Genomic DNA, 2,015 nt, shown 5'->3' with positions numbered 1-2,015 from the left:
CCACCACACACAGGTTGTTGCATGCCCAGTTTTTATACTACAGCTCAGTTTGGTATGCAGTATATAATATCTCCACCGGGTGTCACTCTTTCTCACAGTATTGTAATTCATAAAAAGTAGGGTTGCACTGATTCCTTTTTTCCAGACCAAGTAAGAGTACTGATACTTTTCCTCAAGTACTCGCCGATACCAATTATAGATACCCTCTTCTTTTTTTGTGTGTGTCATGTGACCAGTATTTCTAAAACAATACAGATTAATGATTTTAGGACAGTGGTAGGATGCCAGGGTCGGGTCCGAGCTGCGACCATGGTAGTTCTGCCACTGACTACAAATCTCAGCAATGTATTATACATCTAAAAATCCCAGTGATATATTATATTGCAATACAGAATACCACGAGCTATACAGTACTACAAATCTCAGTAATACATTAAACAGCAATGCAGAATAATACCATCAGCTAGAGAGGACTTCAAATCCCAGCAATACATTATACAGCGATGCAAAATAATATGAAGCTACATACTCTGTGCTGCTCTGGGGTGCCGGCCTGATGTCTCCAGCAGAGGATCCCAGGTGGGCTGTGGGGGCTCTATGCTGGGCTGTGCAGCTTTATGCTGGGCTGTGAGGGGTTAATGTTGACTCTGCGGCTCTGTGCTGGCCTGTTTCAGATGTCTTAGACACGTAGGGCTGGGCTCCTTCAGATGACTTGAAAGCGGAGCAACAAAGCTAAAACACATCCACTACTTTCCTAATCTAGATCTGGTGTAAATAAGCCTACTGCAGTAACGGGGCAGCACTGAGCTGCTTGAAGATCAGATGACATGCAGCCTGTTCATTGTGTACTTGGATTTTGAAATGCACTAATGCTGTGTAAGAAATCTAAAGCATGTTTCTGGTTCTGCCAGCACTCCTGACAGATAAAATTGAATAATCTGAGCCCAGTCTTTCTTATAACCCATTTATAACCCATTTATGACCAGAAGTCATTAAAGACAAGAGGGCCAGGCCAAGTTTACCGATGTCCGTGAACTTAACAATTACTTATTTGCCTAACTTCTATAAGGGCATATAAGAGTTCTGTTTGGTACACCACTTTTTAGAAATACCCCACTATTTTTTTTATTCTAGGCTGATAAACATTTGTCCTCAGCATTTAAAAAAAAAAAGTGTCTAAAAAACTTGTTAGATGATTACACTGTATTGTCCTTTTTAAATTACCATATTTCCTACTCTGTGCAGAAATGAAGAAAAGCTCTGACCGCTGGAGCCAGGGGAGGTTTGCTTACAATCAAACATCACATGACCACCCTAATTGGCGCTCATGGTGGTCACATGATCTAGAACCTCAGTGATTGTTTCCCTATCACGCTGCTTGCTGTCAATTAACATTCTCGTGCACGGTTCCCTGTCCAGAAAGAATGCGTGTTTAATCTACAGCTTGTGGTTGAAAATCAGTTACATAACATGCAGATCAGATAAATGGGAGCAGAGCTCTGAAAATGTTCCACTTTTGGCCCCGCAGTGTTGTGTGTGTGTGTGTGTGTGTTTGTCTTTGTGTGTGTGTGTGTGTAACCCACATGTCAATCACCAAAAATTCTTTGTCATTAATCGGACCCTTTTTTCCCCTCTTCTACCCAGAATGCGTCTCCAGATGCAGCTCCCGCCATTCCACAAGGGAAGATCCCACTCACAGGGGGACACAATGCACAGACCTCCTGCAGTGCCCTTAGACCAGGTGAGTAGCTGCCAGCATGTATTTTACTCATGTATAATTTTCCCTATTCACCCACATTTCACAGCATTGTAAAGCTAATATATCACTTGGATAAAAGTGAGTAAAAATAAACAGTACTGGCAATCTTCTAACGCCTGTCTGTGTAACTGGGCCAGAGCTGTGGCTAGCTCCTTTTTTTGCCGAGGCAAGAACAAAAAAGTGTCCCCCCGACAGGCATATGACGTAACCCGCATGCGCGGTCGTTCTTTACACTGTGTTTTTTTTTTTTTTTTTA

General features: G+C 42.4%; 1 protein-coding gene across 1 annotated transcript in view; it reads left to right on the top strand.

Moving 5' to 3' along the window:
* The window catches only part of LOC108791566 (cat eye syndrome critical region protein 2), a 40,805-nt gene that overhangs the window by 38,240 nt on the left and 550 nt on the right, over positions 1–2,015 (top strand). Inside the window, exon 17 of the mRNA XM_018562084.1 lies at positions 1,645–1,741. Coding sequence (XP_018417586.1) covers positions 1,645–1,741 — 97 coding nt within the window. The remainder of the gene's footprint in view (positions 1–1,644; positions 1,742–2,015) is intronic.

The sequence above is a fragment of the Nanorana parkeri genome, unplaced genomic scaffold, assembly GCF_000935625.1.
Source record: "Nanorana parkeri isolate BGI_ZX_2015 unplaced genomic scaffold, ASM93562v1 scaffold560, whole genome shotgun sequence".
NCBI lineage: Eukaryota > Metazoa > Chordata > Amphibia > Anura > Dicroglossidae > Nanorana > Nanorana parkeri.
The sequence above is the reverse complement of the archived record's forward strand: the minus strand, read 5'-3'. Positions and strand labels throughout refer to the sequence as shown.